A 24,814-nucleotide genomic window follows, 5' to 3' on the forward strand; every position below is an offset into this window, starting at 1 on the left:
TAATATGTTTTGTATGTCAGTAACCAAGTTTTCAAGATATATAATTTTCAAAATACAGCCGGTATGATGCATTTAAAACACAGCATCATATGATGCAAAATGCCTCATCGCGTATTTATGTATTTTGAAAGTTATATATCTTGAATGCTTGATTACTGACATGCAAAACATTTTGGGACTATGTTAAGAATGGACTAATGAAACAAATACCAACAGATAGTTTTTGGGTGGCGTTTTCCTTTAAGCCTCAGTACACGTCCCCTCCCAGAAGATGAATCTGATGCCCAATATGTCAACAAAAGTCTTGAGATAAAATCAAGTTCCATATGCACCCACATATCTGTACTCTCCACAATCTTCCCTTTCATTCACATCTCCGGAAAGGGGCAGAGCAATGTGTGCTTTAGGCCTATGAATCTCAAGTTGGGCACTCCGATACACTCTCTTATCACTGAGCTGGGGAATGTGGAGGAGAGCACCAGAGTCAACAGAGCCAGCAGCCCCAGCTCCATGCAGCCCCATGCAGGCCACACACCCAGGCAATGACTCCCCTCTGCCCTCTGAGGCAGCACTCTCCCAGGCTACGACTTCACAACTCACTGGCCCTCACACTGATGACAGCAGCTGTCAACAGAGAAGAGGAGCAGCATACACAATGTCTGAAGGAATTTCAAATGCATATCCTCAAGGTACTTTATTTCACCTTGAAACATAATGGTATGGAATTGCAGCCTTATGTCCTCTATGAATCTGACATTTGATGGTGGGTATGTTCTCATCATTGGCATCTCAACAACAAAAACAATACATTCTGTAGTAAATTCCTTCCCTTATATTGACTCTTATCCACTATCACACACTCCCACTCCCACTTATCATCCCTTATAGTTGCAGCACAAACATATTTGAAATGAATGGAAAATCTAACTTCTGATGTGATATTCACAAGCCTCACTTCTAAATGACGTATGGCAGCAGTACCTTGGCCGGACAGCATCAAAACGTTTTTTTTTACTGTCCAAAATAAATAACTGGTCCTCAAATTGATTTGTAACCAACATCCCTCTGAGCCCAGTGCTTTATCCCCTGTACCACATGTGGCCCATATGATTGGGCCCTGACAGCATCCAACCCACTGCCAGTCTAAAAAGATCCATTGTGTTCTTCAGCTGGGCCGGACACCAGGATCTGCCATTAAAGACTATATTTTTTTCTCCAAGCCTTCTCCTGATCAATGGGGCACATCTATTGCTGCTCTGAAGAGTCATTCCTGTCTGGGACGGGACGGGGCACAAGCACCTGGGGCAGGGGAGGGAGTGCTCCATTATCAGGCCCACAGTGGCAGGGGATGGAGTGCTCCATTATCAGGCCCACAGTGGCAGGGGATGGAGTGCTCCATTATCAGGCCCACAGTGGCAGGGGATGGAGTGCTCCATTATCAGGCCCACAGTGGCAGGGGATGGAGTGCTCCATTATCAGGCACGCAGGGGATGGAGTGCTCCATTATCAGGCCCAGCGTGGCAGGGGATGGAGTGCTCCATTATCAGGCCCACAGTGGCAGGGGATGGAGTGCTCCATTATCAGGCCCACAGTGGCAGGGGATGGAGTGCTCCATTATCAGGCACGCAGGGGATGGAGTGCTCCATTATCAGGCCCAGCGTGGCAGGGGATGGAGTGCTCCATTATCAGGCCCACAGTGGCAGGGGATGGAGTGCTCCATTATCAGGCCCACAGTGGCAGGAGAGGGAGTGCTCCATTATCAGGCACACAGTGGCAGGGGATGGAGTGCTCCATTTTCAGGCCCACAGTGGCAGGGGATGGAGTGCTCCATTATCAGGCCCACAGTGGCAGGGGATGGACTGCTCCATTGACATTGTTCAGACCATAGCCCTGGGGAATGCTGGGAGAAGGACTGAAGCCAGGGAACGGCCACTTATTATCGCCAGACTGGAATCAAGAATTTCCTGTTTCACTCGATTAGGGATAGGGTTTTTTATAAGTAGAGAGAAAGGACATTCCATTTCCCATGTTCTATACTGTACCTAGATAGTTCACACAATCAAAAACCACGGTATGAAACAAGCGTTTGTTTGGGTGTGCAGAGTGAGACAGAGAAAAAAGAGAAATGGACTGAATGGTTAACTGGCACCAGAGGTCAGTGGAGACCATTTTTGTGCCGCGTGTCATTTCCTGTCTAGTTGGTGTCTCCAGAATAGAGGCCCTTGCTCGTTTATTTTTACAGTTTCTCTTTTTTTACAAGCTGCTTTTCCCCTGTAGGGAGGGGCAGGTGGGGATGGGGGGGTTGAGGGATTCGGCATTGAGTAGAATCGGCCCTGTGAAACGGCCCCCGATACCCCCCCCCCCCACTCCTCAACACACTTGCTCACAATGGGGGCTCTGTAACACAGCCCCCAAAACCTACTCCTGCCTTCCCCCCAAAACAGGAAACCAGGATCTGCTGAGGTCTTGTTTTTCTACTAATTTCCTGCTTTCCTGCCCCTTCCACAGATTATTTTCTTACATTTTTTTCTGGTTCCCCTCAGATTGGATCTCTAATCTACGTTAGCTGGTGTGCATCTGGAAACCACTTGCTTTTGCCCTGTCGGTTGATTCTCCATTCCAGAGCTACAGTTATTAACCACTGCATGCAGTTTATTCTTTCATAGCAATAATCACCTAATAATAATGATAAATTAGAAACAAGCCAATCATTACTCTGGAAAATTCAGTTAAAATAGGCCACACACACAACCCTCAGTTAGAAATACCATTAAAAAAACATCCAGGTGATTTAAAATCCTCATGGTAAATAGCGCTTCACCTGAAGGAACATATGGGCACATCTGATGTTGGGTGCAACTAAGAAGGAGCCTCTTCCAACACTGGGTAATTTCAACCATGTCATGCCACAGAGCTCTAGAGTGAACTGTCTTGAAGGAAAATGGCCACAGCTCTGGCCAAGACTGGCACTAATTTAAACTGTGGTACCAACTGCACGCTAGTTGGGGAAAGGATGAAAGGACTGAAATAGCCATGTTATACTTTTATTTGAAGTGTAACATTTCCTAGGTTGATTATATGTTTCCACAGTCTGCTGTTAGGGGTACTGGAGATCATTCTGCCAAGGAAAACTCTGGAACCATGGACTTACTGACTCCAACTCTGAGTTCTGGCAGGAACAGGGCTAGATGACAAAAAGGAGGTGATGTCCACTTTGGCTGTTCTTCTGATTGCAATTAGTATGCATGAGGTCCTGGTAGCAACACTGTTATACACAACTTCAACCAGGAAAGACTCAGGAATTGACCACAATTCACTTCACGTCACCAATGTAGAGCCCATTCATGTTTATTTAGCTGTTTGTTCATGAACAGCTGTCCCTCTATGTAGAACTCTCATAACAGTATGGAGATATTCGTCCTAAAAACCAGCCAGCTCATATTCAATAGTTTTCAGCAGTAAATGAACAGAAGCCCCCCCCCCATAAAAATATAATGAAAGTGTAATAAATCCATAAACTTATTTAAAAAGCCGACAAAAACAAAGCCAGCAAAAGGCCACCTCCTCTATCTCTCTTCCAATGAGCTTGCATACAGTAGTTTGGAAATACTCCATTTATGGTTGGGAGTGGGCCAACTCTACCAGCGAACTGGCAAACAATGCTGTTCATACAAAATATCAATGAAAAGGAGGGCAATCATGGGCGATGTGTGAATATGCATCCAGTGGGCGGACTACAGCGAATAGAGGAGTAGTGAGAGAAAGGGGGGGTGGGACAGTCCGGTAGATGCAAAGAGGAAAGCAGAAAAGGAGTGAGAATGGAAGTGGGGGGAAGGGAACAGGGAGAAACCTCAAGAACTTGTGAAGGAAAAAGCCATTGAAATCATGTCAGGTTTGCTGCATGTGCATTCAAGAACCACTGGTATATAAGGAATTCTGTTTAGTAATGAGCTTATGAGAGGGCTTGCTAGCCGTTTCAATAAATGCCTAGAGCCACGATTAGGTTAAGCTTGCAATACAAACACTCCCCGTTCCTTCAGTTTATCTCCCAGACACATCTGGAGTCTATCAACTCCAACAGCCCCCCCCCCCTTCTGTTTCCACTCTCTAGCACGCTTAACCCCTTCCTCACTCGACCCCTCATGTCACACACACTCATTAAGTGACCGTTGCCTCACAGGGGCCATTCAAAAGCGTATGCAGGAGAAAGTACAACACAAACGCTCATTTGTTTGGTTAGTGAGAAATGAGAGTCCCATGTCCAGCCATCCCTAGCTGCTCCAGCCAGGAGTTCAGGTTGTTTTTGTTTGGTTAGTGAGAAATGAGAGTCCCATGTCCAGCCATCCCTAGCTTCTCCAGCCAGGAGTTCAGGTTGTTTTTGTTTGGTTAGTGAGAAATGAGAGTCCCATGTCCAGCCATCCCTAGCTGCTCCAGCCAGGAGTTCAGGTTGTTTTTGTTTGGTTAGTGAGAGATGAGAGTCCCATGTCCAGCCATCCCTAGCTGCTCCAGCCAGGAGTTCAGGTTGTTTTTGGGAGGACAGATTAAATTAGAGCGTTCCTGTAACCTGGATATGGACTCTGCTCTGTTGTGTCCAGAGGGGTTTAGACAGTAGGGCTCCTGGCCACGGCCACAGCCACCATTGGATTTACATAGCAAAGCAGAGCCCACCTCTGCACTGCTCCCCCTCATCAAGGTAATTTGCTTAGCCTCTGTGGAAATAATGTTCACCTCCCCCACTAAAGAAAACAACATTATATACTGAACAAAAATATAAATGCAACATGAAACAATTTCTAAGATTTTACTGAGTTACAGTTCATATAAGGAAATTAGTCAATTGAAATAAATTCTATGGATTTCACATGACTTGGAATACAGATATACAGATCTGTTAGTCACAGATTCCTTAAAAAAAAGGTAGGGCGTGGATCAGAAAAAAATGTCAGTATCTGGTGTGACCACCATTTGCCTCATGCAGCGCAACACATCTCCTTCGAATATAGTTGATCAGGCTGTTGATTGTGACCTGTGGAATGCATTCCCACTCCTCTTCAATAGCTGTGCGAAGTTTCTGGACAAAACCGGGAATTGGAACACGCTGTCGTACACGTTGATCCAGGGCATCCCAAACATAGTCAATGGGTTACATGTCTGAGTCTGAGTATGCAGGCCACGGAATAACTGGGACATTTTCAGCTTCCACGAATTGTGTACAGATCCTTGCGACATGGGGTTGTGCATTATCATGCATGATGTTATGGCGCGGATGAATGGCACAACAATGGGCCTCAGGACCTCGTCATGGTATCTCTGTGCATTCAAATTGCCATCGATAAAATGCAGTTGTGTTTGTTGTCCGTAGCTTATGCCTGCCCATACCATAACCCCACTGCCACCATGGGGCACTCTGTTCACAACGTTGACATTAGCAAACCACTCGCCCACACAACATCATACACATGGTCTGTGGTTGTGAGGCCGGTTGGGATTACTGCCCAAACTCTCTAAAAACAATATTGGAGGTGGCTTATGGTAGAGAAATGAACATTCAATATCTGGCAACAGCTCTGGTGGACATTCTTGCCAATTACACGCTCCATCAAAACTTGAGACGTCGGTGGCAATGTGTTGTGTAACATAACTGCACATTTTAGAGTGGCCTTTTATTGTCCCCGGGACAAGGTGCACCTGAGTAATGATCATGCTGTTTAATCAGCTTCTTGATATGCCACACCTGTCAGGTGGATGGTTTGTCTTGGCAAAGGAGAAATGCTTAATAACAGGGATGTAAACACATTTGTGCACAACATTTGAGGGAAATAACCTTTTTGTGCATCAGGAACATTTCTGGGATCTTTTATTTCAGCTTATGAAACATGGGACAAACACTTAACATGTTGGGTTTATATTTTTGTTCAGTATATAAGGGAAACTGCTGGTGCACTCACTCTCTTTCACCAACAGCCTTCACACCATCTTTAGCCATCTCGTCTCCTCCCCTGCCTAGTTCCTAACCCTAACTTCTCAGAATGGCAGAGACGATTTCAAGGTCTGTTTTAGCAGGGCTCAAGCACAACTTGAGAAGCTCCTGTCTCTACTTTACATAACTGATTTTATCAGGGTAAATATGAATGAATAGGACACAGTATTTCAGAGTTATTTCAATGTTATCAAGGACTTTAACCCTCTGCTAAACTCTCCCTCTCCACATCTGCAAATTCCCATGCCTTTCCTGACTTATGATGACCAGGAGTTTCAATGCAAACGTTCCCTCATTTTTAGCCTTCTATACACATCACAAACAGTGTGTATTTCCTGTTCTTAGCTGAAGTGGCTTCAACTATGCAGGAAGTGAAGGGAAAAGGAGGTAAAAAAGGCCAATTGCAAACCAAACATATCTTACACACAAACCATCCATATATTTATATGTACATATTCTTATTCATTCCTTTACACTTGTGTGTATAAGGTAGTTGTTGTGAAATTGTTAGATTACATGTTAGATATTACTGCACGGTTGGAACTAGAATCACAAGCATTTCGCTACACTCGCATTAACATCTGCTAACCATGTGTATGTAACCAATAAATTTGACTTGATTTGATTTGAACCATGGTTAGAATAGCTATAAATGGCTATGAAGGAAATGTATAGGTTCCGGAAGAATCACGTCCAAAAGTGAGTTTTTTTGGACAACTTTCAAGTGTGTGAGCTGGCCCCATCCTGCTTGGCAGTCCCAATCCCATGCAGCTAACTTAGCCCTTCCTTACCTGTCCACCACAGTGCTCCTGCTCCTTCACCTATCCACTCTATCTCTCCCCTCTGTTCTCCCTCTCCACTTCTGTGCTCCATCTCTCCCTGTAGGGTGAGCAGCCTGGTAATGAGGGACCCTTATGCCCTGGCTGTCCTGTGTCCCATGGTGCAGTGGGGCCCGGTTGGACAGGAGCCAGACCCCCTCTCTGCTCATTATTCTCATTACCTCGCCTCAAATCAGTGCAGGACAGGCCACTGGGATCTGTCCACAACTCATAAAGGTCCCTGCTCGTTAGTGGACCAGCCTTGTTAGGGCCTGCGTCAGCTCCCATCAGAGAGGGTGTGCTGTGAGGAGGTGGAGGTACCAGGAAAGGTGTGTGAGAATGTGTGTGTGAGGGTGTGTGTATGTGTGTATGTGTGTACACTAGAACGCTAAGTGGCGTACACTGGAACACTGAAGATGTCCTATAAGAGGGCAAAACAAACATAGCTAAATTGCTCTCTGCTCTTGGGTGGCATGACAGTTTACGAAGGCAACAGCGGCTTTGAGGAGGTTTAGCCCAATGAAAGGGCTAACTGTGTGGAGGAATCCACAGTGTGGCCTGCTCTGCTCTGGTTGGAGGAGGGGGTTCCTGTCCTGTAGCTGTGCTTTTATACTTATAACAGCAAAGCTCTGATTATACTCAGCTCTGCCTCTGCTTGGACTTCTGTTTCAAACATGGCTGAGTAGGCTGAGCGGGACATCATTTCTGTTTAGACATTTACTTCTTACAATTATGCATGGAGGAGTTTGGGATGCCCATAATAGGACACACACACAGACAAACATTGAAGTTGAGACTGAGATCCACTGAAAGTGTGGGTGCAGTTGACTGTCTGGTTGCCCTCCTGACTTTGGGGAGGGGTTGCTGTGGTGTTATTCCCTGGTGTGTGTTCAGCCGGGCTCCTAGCTAGCACATACAATTCTGAGAACCATATGTTTCTTAGAGATTGGTGAGAGCGTGGTTGTCCTATGGTTATTTTTCATACAACCTTCCCACAATGTTCTGGGAATGGTGTAGGATACCCAGCATACATACAAATCTTAGCTGTTATGTTTCTAAGGTGGGAATTTCAGTACTTCAGCATAACATTTTCTACAGGTTTCTTCATGGTTCTATATAAAGTAATTCTCAAATTGTTCAGAGAATGTTAAGAAACAACGTTCTTCTGTTGGAATTTCAGTACTTCAACATAACGTTTTCTGCAGGTTTAGTCATGGTTCAATTTGAAGTCATTTTCTCAGAACGTTAAGAGAACTTTCAATAGAAAACACAAGAAAACATTAGTACCGTTCAAATAACTTTTTAAGAAAGTAAAAAAACAAAAAACAGATCCATTCCATTCTCAGCATCAACAAAACTATCTGTTAAGTATGTTAAGCTGTGTTAACCACACCCACTAATTGGCTACACCTGATTTTAATGAGTGCTTGTTTCCAGTTAGATTGGGTCCGTTTGAATAGACTAAAATGAACAGCTTTGTATGAGTTCCAAAAAAACTGCATGCTAGCTGCATCCTGGTGGCACAGTGGACTCATTACATGGATAGAGAACATAAGATCATAGGTTTGAATCTCAGTGACACAATAGATAAGAAATGTGTTTGCATGGTTAATGCCTAAGCAAAGGAATCTCCATGTGTCCTATCTGTGCTTGGAGTTCAAAACAGTTGAGCTAACAGCTTTATTCAAAGTCTTATTGAAACATGTTCTAAAAACGTTATTTAATTACTTTCAAATAACCTATCATTTCCATTCTCAGAACATTCATTAAACCTCCCAGGAAGACTTTCAGGGAACCATTGTAAAATGTTCTCAGAACCGGCCTGCAACCTAAAACTCAGAACAGACTAAATGTTAACTTCTGTGCTCAGAACATTTTACCGTTCAGGAAACGTATGGCTTTGTTCCCAGGACCAATGGGAAAACATAAACGTACGTTCCTACAACTTCCGAGGAACCAAATGTGCTAGCTGGGCTGGCTTCTACAGCACTGACCACATATATGAGTAACTGCTCGCCACTGGACCAAATGACAAGCACATGTCGACAACAGGCTGGAAATAATGAGAAAGACCTGAACGGTGACCAAGCTAGAGACAAAACAAAACAACATAGCAACTCGCAGGGGGAGCAGCACAGTAGGTGGACAAAAAAGCTAAATTAATCTTGCAGTTGTGGTTTTTTACTTCACATCTATCCATCTTTGCCCAGTTAGATTTTTATTATATCAAGTTGGTATATTTTAATATGAAAATAGTTGTTTTCCCATGAGCTCATTTTTTATTGTAAGTCGTGAAATGCTCAATTACAGAGTGTGGAGCACAAGATGAGTGAGCAGACCTCCAGTGCAGTGTGTCAGAGGGCTGGTGGAGGTCTGAGGTCTGAGCAGGGAGTGAAACGAGTCCTGTGTGATTTACAACATGTCCTCTATGTGTGTGTGTGTGTGTGTGTGTGTGTGTGTGTGTGTGTGTGTGTGTTTGCGTGTGTGTGTGTGTGCTTGCGTGTGTGTGCGTGATTGTGTGCGGGGGGTTCTTGTTCTGTGTCCCTCTCACTAGGTCATGGTTTTAGCACTGCAAGCCTGCTCCACCCCTACCCCCTACTAGTTTTACCACTGTCCCAGGTACAAGGGCCTGCTAGTGGCCAAGCTCAGGTTACCCAACCAAAAACCCCATGGCATTCTGGGGGGCCTTATCTGCACTTGCAAAAACAAGTAATACAATCTCATTTTACATCAAACAAACAATTCTGCCCAAGCCCCTAGTTTACCAAAGCCCCATACCACTAATCAAATCTCACAATACTGGTCATAAAGATGATCAAACTAAGACTGAATATCAAATCAAATCAAATCAAATCAAATTTTATTTGTCACATACACATGGTTAGCAGATGTTAATGCGAGTGTAGCGAAATGCTTGTGCTTCTAGTTCCGACAATGCAGTAATAACAAGTAATCTAACTAACAATTCCAAAACTACTGTCTTGTACACAGTGTAAGGGGATAAAGAATATGTACATAAGGATATATGAATGAGTGATGGTACAGAGCAGCATAGGCAAGATACAGTAGATGGTATCGGGTACAGTATGTACAAATGAGATGAGTATGTAAACAAAGTGGCATAGTATAGTATAAAGTGGCTAGTGATACATGTATTACATAAGGATACCGTCGATGATATAGAGTACAGTATATACGTATGCGTATGAGATGAATAATGTAGGGTAAGTAACATTTATATAAGGTAGCATTGTTTAAAGTGGCTAGTGATATATTTACATCATTTCCCATCAATTCCCATTATTAAAGTGGCTGGAGTTGAGTCAGTGTCAGTGTGTTGGCAGCAGCCACTCAGTGTTAGTGGTGGCTGTTTAACAGTCTGATGGCCTTGAGATAGAAGCTGTTTTTCAGTCTCTCGGTCCCAGCTTTGATGCACCTGTACTGACCTCGCCTTCTGGATGATAGCGGGGTGAACAGGCAGTGGCTCGGGTGGTTGATGTCCTTGATGATCTTTATGGCCTTCCTGTGACATCGGGTGGTGTAGGTGTCCTGGAGGGCAGGTAGTTTGCCCCCGGTGATGCGTTGTGCAGACCTCACTACCCTCTGGAGAGCCTTACGGTTGAGGGCGGTGCAGTTGCCATACCAGGCGGTGATACAGCCCGCCAGGATGCTCTCGATTGTGCATCTGTAGAAGTTTGTGAGTGCTTTTGGTGACAAGCCGAATTTCTTCAGCCTCCTGAGGTTGAAGAGGTTCTAACTTTGCTTAGTAGAGAGAGTAAGAAGAAGGTGAGAACACTGTCCCACAGGAGTGTTCTTGTCCGGTTTAGCTCACATAAAGGAGGGTCAAGCAGTTTCAACAGCTTTAGCTCTCTTTTCAGACCTGTCATGTCTGTGTTGAGCTCCAATAGGTAGGTACTAACAAGATAACAACTGCAGCAAATTACCATATTTGTCCATCTTCCAACATTTTGGTAAAGCTTGTTAACTTCATTGGTGGCAGCTCAGAGACGCATGTGGAACTAATATTGCTTAAGCACCCCCCCCCCCCCCCAAAAAAATGCTGCCTCCTAGACATACACAGGCAAGAGTTGGCCCTATTCCATATTGTACAGTACAACACTGGAAGACCACTGTAGACTATCCTTTTGTTGACGCAACGTAAAACTCCCTTCCTCAGTATCACTCAGCATTTATATTTGTGTTATGTTTACAACAGCAGGGACAGTTTGTGCCACTGATGAAATCCTCAGAGGACTCAAATGTCATCTAAACTGTAAGAAACAATAAGAAACAGCCAGTGGACTAGCTAGGCAGTGGGACCCTACATCCACAGGGTAGCGCCAGCCAGCCAGCCAGCCAGCTGCCTGCCTCAATCTGAGCTACAGGCAGTGCAGGCAGCGCCAACAGCCTCCTCCTCCCATGGAAACCTCTTATCTTGTCCTGTAGAGCAGGGCTTCTCTGATAATGACAAATGGTGGGGTAATTATGTGATCTCTTCCACATAACTCTGTGATAACCACACTGAGTGTTTCATCCTCCCTGCTGGAAGCCAGCCCACTGGATAGCAGAGCTGCGAGAAGCACAGATCTCCCTGATACCCTGTCTCTGTTGGACTGTGGACTCCGCAGCACAAGGCCATATGGGCTACAAGCACCCAACCTGTTGGTGTTAAACCTGCCCATGTTAAACCTATGAGTGAGAACCCAGGACAGACTCATTCAGATTTAGTGAAAATCACAAGCGTTACTCACAGTTTCTCCAGGGCATAGAGTCCAACAAAGGATCCATTTCTCAGAACCCTGATGCGATTGTTGCTCAAAATTCTGTAAAAAAAAGGAGCAAACCAAGATATCATTAGTATTGTGCTTCAACAAAACATTAAAAATCACAAAGACACACGTTCATCCCATACTTAGCCTACCTGAGTTGTATTAGTCAGACCCATATAGAATATGAAAGGAGAAAGGGCAATATCAGAGAAAGAGACGACCAACAACTCAGTTGCCCAGAAAATGGGTTTCAGATAAAAGTATGACTCCTCTAAGAGGATCAGAATCTCCATGAGAGGATAAATAAACTGCATGAGCAGCAGTCACACGTGACCACCCTGGCCAGAGACATTACACAAAGCTGTTTCCAATTCATCCTAAGGACTAAATAGGAGACCGAGATTGGGATTGGGGGTGGGGGGGAAGGAAGCTTGTGATAATCATCCTGGATACATTTTTACATCAAAAGCCAACGGCGTTCACATCAAAGGAAAGTCTGTGCTCGTCATGACAATGACCCTTTTCTCTATTGGCAAATCATTTGGCTTATAGGGTGTGATGGGCTTTCTAGAACCATCCTGCACTGAGCAGAGCAGATCTGCTTCCATCACGTGGACTGGGAGATGTTTCGTATTGCGTCAGATAACAACATTGACGAATACGCTGATTCGGTGTGCGAGTTCATTAGAACGTGCGTTGAAGATGTCGTTCCCATAGCAACGATTAAAACATTCCCTAACCAGAAACCGTGGATTGATGGCAGCATTCGTGTGAAACTGAAAGCGCGAACCACTGCTTTTAATCAGGGCAAGGTGTCTGGTAACATGACCGAATACAAACAGTGCAGCTATTCCCTCCGCAAGGCTATCAAACAAGCTAAGCGCCAGTACAGAGACAAAGTAGAATCTCAATTCAACAGCTCAGACACAAGAGGCATGTGGCAGGGTCTACAGTCAATCACGGACTACAGGAAGAAACCCAGCCCAGTCACGGACCAGGATGTCTTGCTCCCAGGCAGACTAAATAACTTTTTTGCCCGCTTTGAGGACAATACAGTGCCACTGACACGGCCTGCAACGAAAACATGCGGTCTCTCCTTCACTGCAGCCGAGGTGAGTAAGACATTTAAACGTGTTAACCCTCGCAAGGCTGCAGGCCCAGATGGCATCCCCAGCCGCGCCCTCAGAGCATGCGCAGACCAGCTGGCCGGTGTGTTTACGGACATATTCAATCAATCCCTATACCAGTCTGCTGTTCCCACATGCTTCAAGAGGGCCACCATTGTTCCTGTTCCCAAGAAAGCTAAGGTAACTGAGCTAAACGACTACCGCCCCGTAGCACTCACATCCGTCATCATGAAGTGCTTTGAGAGACTAGTCAAGGACCATATCACCTCCACCCTACCTGACACCCTAGACCCACTCCAATTTGCTTACCGCCCAAATAGGTCTACAGACGATGCAATCTCAACCGCACTGCACACTGCCCTAACCCATCTGGACAAGAGGAATACCTATGTGAGAATGCTGTTCATCGACTACAGCTCGGCATTCAACACCATAGTACCCTCCAAGCTCGTCATCAAGCTCGAGACCCTGGGTCTCGACCCCGCCCTGTGCAACTGGGTACTGGACTTCCTGACGGGCCGCCCCCAGGTGGTGAGGGTAGGCAACAACATCTCCTCCCCGCTGATCCTCAACACTGGGGCCCCACAAGGTTGCGTTCTGAGCCCTCTCCTGTACTCCCTGTTCACCCACGACTGCGTGGCCACGCACGCCTCCAACTCAATCATCAAGTTTGCGGACGACACAACAGTGGTAGGCTTGATTACCAACAACGATGAGACGGCCTACAGGGAGGAGGTGAGGGCCCTCGGAGTGTGGTGTCAGGAAAACAACCTCACACTCAACGTCAACAAAACTAAGGAGATGATTGTGGACTTAAGGAAACAGCAGAGGGAACACCCCCCTATCCACATCGATGGAACAGTAGTGGAGAGGGTAGCAAGTTTTAAGTTCCTCGGCATACACATCACAGACAAACTGAATTGGTCCACTCACACAGACAGCATCGTGAAGAAGGCGCAGCAGCGCCTCTTCAACCTCAGGAGGCTGAAGAAATTCGGCTTGTCACCAAAAGCACTCACAAACTTCTACAGATGCACAATCGAGAGCATCCTGGCGGGCTGTATCACCGCCTGGTATGGCAACTGCACCGCCCTCAACCGTAAGGCTCTCCAGAGGGTAGTGAGGTCTGCACAACGCATCACCGGGGGCAAACTACCTGCCCTCCAGGACACCTACACCACCCGATGTCACAGGAAGGCCATAAAGATCATCAAGGACATCAACCACCCGAGCCACTGCCTGTTCACCCCGCTATCATCCAGAAGGCGAGGTCAGTACAGGTGCATCAAAGCTGGGACCGAGAGACTGAAAAACAGCTTCTATCTCAAGGCCATCAGACTGTTAAACAGCCACCACTAACACTGAGTGGCTGCTGCCAACACACTGACACTGACTCAACTCCAGCCACTTTAATAATGGGAATTGATGGGAAATGATGTAAATATATCACTAGCCACTTTAAACAATGCTACCTTATATAAATGTTACTTACCCTACATTATTCATCTCATATGCATACGTATATACTGTACTCTATATCATCGACGGTATCCTTATGTAATACATGTATCACTAGCCACTTTATACTATACTATGCCACTTTGTTTACATACTCATCTCATTTGTACATACTGTACCCGATACCATCTACTGTATCTTGCCTATGCTGCTCTGTACCATCACTCATTCATATATCCTTATGTACATATTATGTTTCCCCTTACACTGTGTACAAGACAGTAGTTTTGGAATTGTTAGTTAGATTACTTGTTATTACTGCATTGTCGGAACTAGAAGCACAAGCATTTCGCTACACTCGCATTAACATCTGCTAACCATGTGTATGTGACAAATAAAATTTGATTTGATTTGATTTGATTTGCTTTGTCTCAAGGGGCATCATAGGAAACTGAATGTACAGTGATCAGCCAGCCCATACGGACCAGCTCAGATGGACAGAGAGGCTACACCACAACAGAGCCCGCCAGCCTAGCCCCAGACACAGCCAGGCCTTCACAGGGTCCACTGTGACATTTCCTATCGGTATAACCTGCTCAGGAGACACAGTCCCTGGTCCTGAAGCCTGTACCCCTACTACCCTACAAACCCCTGTGTCGTGGGTCCTGTCAGGTTGGTTGTGTGTCATGGGTCCTGTCAGGTTGGCTGTGTGTCTGCAACACCATGTCTTTGTGATCCTGGCCCCTCAGTGGGGTAGCAGGGTACAGCAGGGGCCCGGCTCAGGCGACAGCCCCCATCATTAACACGCCCCCCAGCCTCACGCCGCCTTCTCCCCGTTCCCCGGGGCACTTAATGGGCTGTTTGTGAGATGAAGTGTGTTTTTAATCGAAGCTGAGGAACAGAACCGAGCGGAGCACGGGTGTGTGTGTGTCTTTAAAAGAGGGAGCTGACTGTGAACAGCCTTTCTTGCCACATTAATACAAATACAACCCTCGGCCTTCACCTCCTCACCTTTTAGTTCACTTAATGAGCAGATGTAATGAGCAGCACCAACCGGTCACATTTCCAGCTAAGGGGTTGATAATGAATACGTTGGTCATTAGTCACTAAATCAGCACTGTAAGAAATGAACTATATATTTGGTAGACATATACCTGCACAGTGTTTAAAACTATCTATCCGTCTACTTAAACTATATACTGTTTTCCCTTCCTTTTTTGCTGAACAAAATTATATTCAAATCCATATGCAAATAACAATGAGCAGAAAATGCAGACTGTTGTGTATTGTGGTCGTCCTGGGGCGTAAACTGAATTTGAACCTGTGACTCCCAGTCCTAAGGTCTCATGCGTCAGTCAGACACAGTATCTCTCATATAACTTGATGCAGGCCTGAGATGAAAGCTACAGAAGATCCGGAACTGCCTGAATAATTCAATACAGATAGCAGAGGAGAAAGTAAGGTCTGGCAAAACAACAAGCCATTTAATTCAACACAGACAGTGTGTGTGTTCATGTTAATCTTTTTGCGCAGGTTCGCTTTTTTCATAATGAATCTTGTTCTGAAAGCTGCTCTGCAGAGCGGTCACTAGTGGGCACATCCGCAAAGTCATAAAATCGGATTTTACACCTAACCCTAACCTTAACCACAGTGCTAACCATAAGGCCTAACCCTAACCTTAAATTACATTTTTGCAATCAATATTTCTACCACTGCATGGCAAGTGGTAACAGAGCGCCAAGTCTAGGACCAAAAGGCTTCTCAACAGCTTTTACCCCCAAGCCATAAGACTCCTGAACAGGTAATCCAATGGCTACCCGGACTATTTGCATTGTGTCCCCCCCAACCCCTGTTTTACACTGCTGCTACTCTCTGTTTATCATATATGCATAGTCACTTTAACCATATCTACATGTACATATTGTATATAGCCTCGCTACTGTTTTTATTCAGTCTTTTTACTGTTGTTTTTTATTTCTTTACTTATCTATTGTTCACCTAATACCTATTTTTTACTTACCAATTGCACTGTTGCTTAGGGCCTGTGAGTAAACATTTCACTGTAAGGTCTACACCTGTTGTATTCGGCGTACGTGACAAATACACTTTGATTTGTTTTGATTTGTACAACATAGCCAATTTTGACTTTGCAGCTGGCCTATCTAAGGGGAAATCACTCAGTTCTCCCTCCATGACAAGACTCATGATAAACATCAACCTGCTCTTTTTGCGTGATTGTGTACAGTAAGTGTGTTGTGTGAGAGAGAAAAGTGAGACAATCAGCTCAGATTCTAAAACTATTAGTCTCAAGCGCATCCATTTGAACAGAAAATAATGAAACCTATTTTCTACATTGCACAGAAGAACTGGAAAGCTCACTTCAGTAAATACACAAACATGATAAAGTAAAGTTCATTGAACCCACTGTTTGGAAACATAAGATGTTCATTTCCAGGAAAACAAAAGGTCTGGAGATTCAGGACATTAGCATGTAATTTTCCTATTCTAGTACACCCATGTATCTCTGATGTCTGTAGCAGAGTATACATTGCTCTTTCACATGATCAACACAAACAATACAGAGTAGGACTCTGAGAAAGAGTGAAGGTGAGACAGAGCTCTGTAAACAGCCTGAAATAGGCTGGATGCTCCCTCCCAACAGGCTAAACAGGAAACCAGCCAATTAGCTGTTTATTCAGGATGCGGCTGACAGAGGTCAGGGGTCAGGAGGAGAGCACAGAGCAGAGCACTGTCCATGAGCAGGTGGAAGACAGGAGCGACCGGAAGAGAGAACAAGCAAGGGATATGAGAAACCTAAACTCCTACATCAGAGTACACAAAGGCTGTACAGAGAATTGGTGTATTTTCAGAAGCACTGGAGATGAGCGAAGTCTGAGCTTAATTGAAAAAGCATGGATCACATACAGCATTCATCACTGAAGTGAAGAGAAGGAGGGAAACACTACTGCTCACCCTCAAATTGATAGAGTGGCCTGTGTTGTTTGAATGGCCTGCTGCGTCTCCACACTGACTGCCCCAATGACAGACGGCCCATTGAGTTAGTCTGCCTCCAAATACAATTGCAGCTCTATGGTGCACAATATGAAAAGTGCACTAACTCAATCCAGACGACCTCTAACGTACAGCAGAGCTGCATTAGCCTCCTCATTAATTTAGCCCTTTCAGACCAGTGGCTTATCAGAGATCAGAGCCAGTAATAGAATCTATATCAGCTGTGTGTAAAACCAGGGCTGCAGGTCAGCATGGGGGGACACACAAAGACACTTCATCTAAGGCCATTCAGTGAAGATCAAATACTAGCAGGGCCAATGATAAGAGCCAGGTCATCCAAGAGGATTCAGCTGTTGGAGCAGTAGGCATGTTGTTAATAGAGGCTGAGTGTCTACAGGTTAATGGCCTTAACCCCGATCACAGCTCTGGTCAGGTGCACATACTCCTCTCATCTCCTCTCGTTTCTCTCCTAATAGGGATACAGTATCATGCTGGGATTACTCAACCGGATATATTCACCTCTGAGAGAAGGAGAGTATACTGTAAAAGCAGAAAGACAATAGAAACTGCTGGTAGCCCATACCTTAGTCCTCCCTCTTGGTGCCCAGCTGAGACAGTAAGTCAGGGAGATGCACACTGACTGCCAGACAAAGAGCCATGTCCCAGCAGTACAAACCACAGCAACCCCTCCCTGGGCTGTGCCACTCACTTTGTTGGTTTGCTCAATTTGCTTCCTCATCCCACAAAGCCTTTGAGAGAGAGATGGGGGCATGTCAGCATGTCTCAAATTGTATTCATTCACTGATTAATTTCTGCTCCTTCCTCTCTGGTGAGAGGATAGGATGAATGGTGACTCCAGGCCACTGTCTGTTTCAGACTGAACCTCTTCAGCTGGGTGGATCATGGATCCGATCAACTCCAACATTAGCACACACTCACACAGGTGTGAAAGAGTGGGCAGATGGAGTGTGTGTGGGAAAGAGAGAGTATGTGTGGGAGTCTGTGTCTATTTCTGTCTCTATGTCTGTGAGTGTCTCTGTGTGTTTGTACGTGTTTGCCTCTGTGTGTCTCTGTGTCTCTGTGTGTCTCTCTGTGTATTTGTGCATGCTTGCCTGCAGCTGCACTGGGTTTCAGGTCTTCCTCTGCCAGTAATCTTTTTTTAGTGAACAATTGTTCTTCTGGTGGTAATCTGAAGGCATGCTAAAGAATGTACAGTACGTAGACTGTATACAGCGGAAGAGAAACCTTTCAGCTATTCAAATGACAGCTGAGGGCAGAAAAACTGGTTTAGGATGAGTCTCCAGGCTCCACTTTATAAAATCCTTCTCAAACAAGGCAGGATATCCTCTCTTTCAAATCGCACATATCTGTTCCCAATAAACATTGGTGTAAAAAAAACACGTTTTGATTCTGCTCCACTGTCTCGCTCTCTTTCCAATCATGTCCTCGTTTGGAGACCTTCTCTCTCTTCAGTAACTGTGCTACCCAATACATTACATTCATCATGCTATCATCATTATCATTATTGCAATCAAATCAGACATAAAGAAAAGAAGGGCTGTTACAGAGAAACAAACAACAGCAAACAAAAGACTAACTCGATGATAGTTCGTCTTCCATGGCTTTTCCTCCAGACGTTTGAGATGTGTAATGTATGAATGAAGAGTCCCATGTTCCCATTTCCCTGATATCCACTGCTTTCCCAAATACCCTGTCGTCTTGGAGCCTCTCTCTCCCGGTCTCCACTCCAGAGGGAACAACTGATTTTGGTTGCATTATCCTACGGCCGACCACAAGTAGGATAACAGTCTTAAGGAGGGGGTTCTATTTAATAAGAATCCCTCCGCAGGCTAAACTCTACACTCTCATTAACCGTCTCTAACCTGCCAACCCAGCATCTCATTACAACAATAACATCAACAATCTCCCTCTCTATCATAACACTGATCATCTCCAGAGTCGTTCTGAAACAAGGGTGCAGGAGACAGGGGAGAGGGGAGGGAGGTTCAAAGATCAGCCATGGCTGTGGGATGTCCTACTACACACTGTGGAGACACAGTCCAACAACATGAGGATATGAGTACAGATTAGACACGACACGCCCAACCCCACCCAGACCAAGGCAAACAAAGAGAGGTGCAGGTTCAATGTAATAAAGAGAGTCAAAACAACTAAACACGCCACTGTTTAAACATAATTTAACTTTGGATGGACCTCTTCGCTAAAGGACCACACGCGAGGTGAAAGACAAGAACCCCTGAAAGAGTTTGGTAAAGCGCCACAAACTCGGCACACGACACAAGGCTCTATAGCTCAGAGATTAAAAGACCAATAGCAGCCGCAATAAGAAAATGATTCACTGAGAGTTTCTGAGCATCCAATTCAAACCAGTTTAATCTGCATGGTGATTTTATACTGAAAGTATCAGATTGTGTCACAGCAAAATGTAGCCATTTAAATCCAATAACCCATTGAAAGTAATTTATAGAGGAAACCGAATGAGGCTTTTAAAGAAGGAAGAAGTGACTTCATGTCTCTCAACGCTAAAGCAGACACAATACACCTTTGGGTACATTCTCAGTCTGGACACTTTATCTAGAATACTGTAGCTTCATGTAATTAAAAATATGTTTGACTAATCTTTATTTAAGCATTAGTAATTTCATACCCATGCATTATTTAGATCTTAGCGTCCTGGCAATGCATAGGAGAACAGTTACTGTAAAGTAGAGACATGGCAGTCTATTTTTCAATAAAGACATCACAAGGTTGGAACTTGGACTGATGGTGACAGACAGATCGGGTCTGTGAATATCGCGGGTGAACCCACAATTTTATTAAAAACTCCATTACTTAAACTTGGCTGTTAACAAGTTTCTCAAGATGTCTTAGTCTTTCCAAGTGCCACATTTAACACATCAAAAGCAATTACCAAACTCCAGCACATTACGTAGCACCTTCCAACCTCGCCTCATACACATGGAATGGACTCTAACAGGCAAGCCCCAGCCAAAGAGTTAGCCAAAGGCTGCCTGCCCCTCTCTCTACTGGGAGAAGGGGCAATTGTCTTCAACACAAACTACTGTAAGGTGTGTGTGAGTATGTATACACACTGTAAAACATGATATTTGATCATTGGGTGGTAGAGGAATGAATCAGTGAAGCAGCATCTTTGGATGGGTGTGTGACTTTCTGAATGGTTGGGGACCATTTGAACAGCTTAGCGTCTGGTTTGCAATGACAATCCACTTTTTCTGCATTGGCCAACAAGTTATGGACCAGGAGCAGGTCTGTTTCAGAGACACACGAAGCTAGTTATAAGGTTAAGGGGTGTGTTCACTTGTTAGCTGGCTAATGAGGGAGGGAGTCTGGTCACCTGCACACACACACACACTTTCATTGTGACATGTCACAGTCCTCAGTCCTGCTACTAATGAAGGCCCAGACCAATTACTGCTGTAAGCTTTTAGCCACAGGAGCCCCATCTCAGCAGGAGCATGTGTGTGTGTGTGTGTGTGTGTGTGTGTGTGTGTGTGTGTGTGTGTGTGTGTCGGTGTGTGAGTGAGTGAGTGAGTGAGTGAGTGAGTGAGTGAGTGTGTGAGTGAGTGAGTGAGTGAGTGAGTGAGTGAGTGAGTGAGTGAGTGAGTGAGTGAGTGAGTGCGTGCGTGAGTGAGTGAGTGAGTGAGTGAGTGAGTGAGTGAGTGAGTGAGTGAGTGAGTGCGTGCGTGCGTGCGTGCGTGCGTGCGTGCGTGCGTGCGTGCGTGCGTGAGTGAGTGAGTGAGTGAGTGAGTGAGTGAGTGAGTGAGTGAGTGAGTGAGAGAGAGAGAGAGAAAGAGAGATGGTAAGAGAGAGAGACAGAAAAAGAGGGAGGAAGAGAGAGAACGTGTGTGTACGATAGACCTTCCCAAACTGGACTGGTAGCTCTATCCTGATGGCTAGTTGAGTGCCCTTGAATCACCATTCAGTGCCCTGGTCTGCCAATGTTCCAGACCCATCACAGGGAGAATCAGGTGGACAAGGGAGACTCCACAGCCACTCAGTGGTAGAAAACTAAGCTACCTCTGACAGGAAGCAGTTCTGTGTGGCCCAGGGGCACTGGCTCTGCCCTCAGAGGCCTGGGTCACCACACTGAATGCAGCAGGCCACTGAAGGCCCTTGAGCACAACAAGCACTTTAGCAGTAAATGCATCTTGAGCCGTGAATGTGTCCATTGTCCCTAAGCCACCAGTGTGCTTCCAGCAGGGAACAGGGAGCTTTGCCAGACTACAAGTCCTATTTATCTCCTGTCATGTACATGAACATCCATGTAATTGCACGTCAAATGTTTTTGTAAAATCATGACACAGGCACTGATTGAGTTATTCAAGAATTATGGAAAAGTGAACAGAATCTCCCTGACGAGTTTGCTTGTTCTCAGAGTTGTGCAGGGTTATTCTTGGTGTGCAGTCAAAGGCTGTGAAAACCAGAAAGAGTTATATAGTGTACATCCAAATAGTGTATATCTAAGATGCTATGTACAATATTTGTTTTCCAAGACTCAGGAAAACAAAGAAATGAAAGATTAATATAAAATTGAAACTATATTGTGACAGTTGATTGCAATGTGTCTCATCTTGAAGCTGGATAGTGGAGTGAGCTTTTTCATATTATTTGTATTGTAGAAGCGCTTATTATAGAGTATACTGCATTGTGCTTGGGTAACCAGGCAGGGCAAGGGAGTCTTTATGGTTTGTGGTTACATGTGTGTGTGGTTGCATGTGTGTGTGTGTGTGTGTGTGTGTGTGTGTGTGTGTGTGTGTGTGTGTGTGTGTGTGTGTGTGTGTGTGTGTGAGAGAGAGAGAGAGAGAGAGGGAGAGAGAGACAGTCAGATGTATCTGTATGCAACAGCATATACATATGTTTGAGTGTATGTGTGTGTGTAAAATGGCAAGCAGTCCTTCAGCAATTCCTCAGTCTAAAATTATAATTGGGGATTTATAAACAGTCTCTAATTAGAGAGGGGAGGATGGAATACTATTTTGGATGCTGTGGCCGTGCACGCCCTTCCCGCATGTGCGCACACACACACACACACACACACACACACACACACACACACACACACACACACACACACACACACACACACACACACACACACAGCTCCTGTGTTCAGAGATGGTCTCCCACATGGAAACAGTCTCAGGACAATTCAAGCAGCAACACTATCAATTAATGAGAAAGCAACTTCCATGACATGTGGGTTTTTAATTCTACATCGTTTTTATTCAGTATTACCTTTTAGTTGCGCAACATATTTTAAACCTGGGCATCCAACAAAGACTGAAAGATGAAAGATGTAAGCCAGTGGCTGCCTAGAATCCTAACAATCAAGGGTAAAACACAGCAAGTAAATTATGAAAGTATAACTAAGATTTACACAAGAGAATGTAACAAACTGCAAAGTCCAACCAAGTCAGCAACTCCATCACTGTGTAAAGTTTGTTCTTTTAATGAGGCAATTTAGTGAATCTAGGCTTTTCAAACAAGTGGAATGTGGTCCATGCCTGACTAACATTGTCTCATTGTTCTGTCTCATAACCAAGCTCTGTTTTCTGCTCCAATGCAAAGACTGCTGGGAAATGGGTTTGCTTTTACAAAGGATAGGGCCAAAATCATTCTGACCCAAATAACTTAACAATGCTGTTTGGCTAGATGGTGAGTTAGACACTGTTTGTTTCATGCAATAAAGATCTACAGTAGAAATGGGTGTTGTCTTATTGAGTGGCTCTGTAACGCTAAGTAAAGTGGAATACAATCAACAGGTTTCATAACCCCACTCCAATTACTGAGTAACGGGCGTCTGTAAAGCCATTGTTCCCTTAGAATTTGTTAAATTGGACCAATTTTCACACCATGCAAATGGTTCTCATATAATTCACCAGAAAGATGTTCTTAGTGTAAGTGTTTACAACGATGATATCTCAGTTTGTATAATTATAGTCGAAGAACCATTTATTTTTATGACACATTTAACCCATTTATCAAACATAATCATGTTTTAGTTCAAAAGAGAGCAAATGCATCGTTTTCTTTTTCACTAATTCAATGATTAATTTCAACCAGTAAATCTGAACTGATGAGGGTACATTTTGAGATATTATAAACATTTGGCAAATTAAGTAGAACTATCTGAAATATGTCCAACACTAAACGGGTGGATATTCTTACTATCTTCAGATATCAATACTCAGTATCACACAACACTTACACAGAAGTGGTCACGCACACAAACTTGTAACCGCATGCATTCTCAGCACGGACACCCACCGCCTTATTCTGTGGGTCTGCAGTCTACTGCTCCCAAAACAGAAACTCTGGAGGCCATTTCTGTGGTTCAGCACAGGGAAGAGTGGGGAAGGGGAAGACAGACAGACGGGTGGGTGGGGGCTATATCTGAAGAAGAATAACCAAAGAGTCATTTACTTTTTGGAGTAAGATAAGAAGGAGCTGTATGAAAGGAAACACTATAATAACAAAAGTCAATCAAGGGTGTAATGTTGCCATGACAACATATTTCTCTGTCTTTTGTCAAGTCTGAAGATCGTGGCATTTTGAGCAACAATCTCAAGTGATGAATGAACTATGTAAACCCTTGTAACTTATCCAGAATGTCGCAGCCCGTCTGGTGTTCAAGCTTCCCAAGTCCTCCTACTGGCTTCCAGTCAAAGACCTTCTCTGTCCTGGCACCCCAATGGTGGAACTAGCTTCCCAAGTCCTCCTACTGGCTTCCAGTCAAAGACCTTCTCTGTCCTGGTACCCCAATGGTGGAACTAGCTTCCCAAGTCCTCCTACTGGCTTCCAGTCAAAGACCTTCTCTGTCCTGGTACCCCAATGGTGGAACTAGCTTCCCAAGTCCTCCTACTGGCTTCCAGTCAAAGACCTTCTCTGTCCTGGTACCCCAATGGTGGAACTAGCTTCCCAAGTCCTCCTACTGGCTTCCAGTCAAAGACCTTCTCTGTCCTGGCACCCCAATGGTGGAACTAGCTTCCCAAGTCCTCCTACTGGCTTCCAGTCAAAGACCTTCTCTGTCCTGGTACCCCAATGGTGGAACTAGCTTCCCAAGTCCTCCTACTGGCTTCCAGTCAAAGACCTTCTCTGTCCTGGCACCCCAATGGTGGAACTAGCTTCCCCCTAGCTACAGTATCTTAAGATGAATGCACTATCAGTAAGTCTCTCTGGATAAGAGAGCCTGCTAAATGACTAAAATATAAATGTATGAATTCATCAGAGATGGACAAACGGAAATATACAGTAGGTATCAAAGAAGTGTTATTTCTAGAGCTGTGACTTTTCCCTTGAGCCCCCAGTCAGGCAGGGGTCCAGGGTATGTGTGGCATTGACAGGCGCTGAGGCTGTACATAGTGCCCTGGGTATCCAGTGTCAGGACTTTGTTTTTATTTATTGCTGACCGGTGCCCCACCTAGGGCTGTGGTGGTCACACAATTTCGTCAGCCGGGTTTTAATACATTGTAAGGCTGCCTGATGTGACTCTAATGATGATTTGAAAAAAGTCGCTTGGAAGACATGAGCTCTGCATTGTTTTTTGCGCAGGTTGTACACACTGCAACAGTCACTCATTCCCAATTTGATAAGCACTTGATAATGCCT

At 44.8% G+C, this 24,814-nt stretch overlaps 1 protein-coding gene across 1 annotated transcript in view; it reads right to left on the minus strand.

Moving 5' to 3' along the window:
- LOC139410907 (adhesion G protein-coupled receptor A2-like) overlaps positions 1-24,814 on the minus strand; it is a 61,850-nt gene that overhangs the window by 14,888 nt on the left and 22,148 nt on the right. Inside the window, exon 3 of the mRNA XM_071156565.1 lies at positions 11,550-11,621. Coding sequence (XP_071012666.1) covers positions 11,550-11,621 — 72 coding nt within the window. The remainder of the gene's footprint in view (positions 1-11,549; positions 11,622-24,814) is intronic.

The sequence above is a fragment of the Oncorhynchus clarkii genome, chromosome 6 (assembly GCF_045791955.1).
Source record: "Oncorhynchus clarkii lewisi isolate Uvic-CL-2024 chromosome 6, UVic_Ocla_1.0, whole genome shotgun sequence".
Taxonomy (NCBI): Eukaryota; Metazoa; Chordata; class Actinopteri; order Salmoniformes; family Salmonidae; genus Oncorhynchus; species Oncorhynchus clarkii.